The sequence below is a fragment of the Aplysia californica genome, unplaced genomic scaffold (genome assembly GCF_000002075.1).
Source record: "Aplysia californica isolate F4 #8 unplaced genomic scaffold, AplCal3.0 scaffold00443, whole genome shotgun sequence".
Classification (NCBI taxonomy): domain Eukaryota; kingdom Metazoa; phylum Mollusca; class Gastropoda; order Aplysiida; family Aplysiidae; genus Aplysia; species Aplysia californica.
In genome coordinates this window covers 428,176-429,341 of record NW_004797713.1, presented here as the reverse complement: position 1 = coordinate 429,341, position 1,166 = coordinate 428,176, and the positions used below count along the sequence as shown (strand labels likewise).

The 1,166-nt window shown below is 39.1% G+C and overlaps 1 protein-coding gene across 1 annotated transcript in view; it reads right to left on the bottom strand.

Annotated features, from left to right (window-relative positions):
- Positions 1 to 1,166, bottom strand: part of LOC101864005 (urocanate hydratase) — a gene marked incomplete at its 3' end in the record, with an annotated part of 17,757 nt that overhangs the window by 6,318 nt on the left and 10,273 nt on the right. The window contains 1 exon segment of the mRNA XM_013086197.1: positions 111 to 199. Coding sequence (XP_012941651.1) covers positions 111 to 199 — 89 coding nt within the window.

Below are 1,166 nucleotides of genomic sequence, written 5' to 3'. Positions count from 1 at the left end.
CACTCACACAAGAGAGAGAGAGAGAGAGAGAGAGAGAGAGAGAGAGAGAGAGAGAGAGAGAGAGAGAGAGAGAGAGAGAGAGAGAGAGAGAAGACAAACAAATACCCTACCTTCCTTCTTGGAGAGTTCCTCTATGATAGTAGCTGCGATTTCGTCGGTCTTCTCCAGATCAGACGGGTCGGTGGATGTGCACACCCACCTAAGGAAGAAGAAACAGAGCCGACACATGTAGCAAAACTTGTTACAAGAAACACATTTTTGCACTAAATGTTCTCAAAACATGTGTCCAATAAGCAAAATGTCTCGATAAGAAAACCATGATGAACTTGCCTTTAAAAGCGATATCACCCCAGCTGTAAACCTTTAAAAATATGTGGAAACTACCTACTGGGATTTTTAGTAGTATTTATAAAGGTTATTTCAAGAATAGAGCTAACAGGTGTTTACAAAGATATTGATCTGTAGAGGCGAATTTAAACAAGTCGTTGTGCAAAAGTTGGAGAGTCTATGTTCGATGGTTGAGGAAATATTGGACAATAAGTAATAAGTCGCGCCACGAATTGTTGACCGCACTTTAGTGTATACATTTCGTGTACTTGCATTATCCTTGTCATTGTAGTAAGCCTAAATTCCCGGATAGGATTTTTTTTTTAAATTGGTATTGTAGATTTGTAAATACAACATGGTCGCTTTTCAGCACAAGGGGGCTATCCCGAAAAAAGCTGCTTTGAGAAAATCGAAGGTAAAGTTTTTGGACCCATGTAATCTATCTTTAAAAGGCATGGAGAGTTTTCTCTATAACCAAACAAATATATACCACACCAATGAAACCAACCTTCTCCTATAGTCTATAGGTAGGGCAATGCCCATTTTTAGTGTAGGTCAAGATTTCTGGAAAACCCCGAAATTTGGGTTAGCCCGCTTGTCCTTAAAAGCGACCTTATGATACAAGTAGTTCTTTCTGAAAATGTTAGCTTAACCCTTTAATGGATAATCCTAATGCCCAGCATCTGACCTTCCCCTCCTGCATCGTGGTGTTTAACTGTATTCGTACGTCCTGGGGTCATTTTGTACCCCCAGGGTTGTATTTTTCACATTTTAGAATACTTCTAGAACGAAGAACACTTTGAAACTTTCAGTATTTCTCAAAAAATCATTTTGACAGA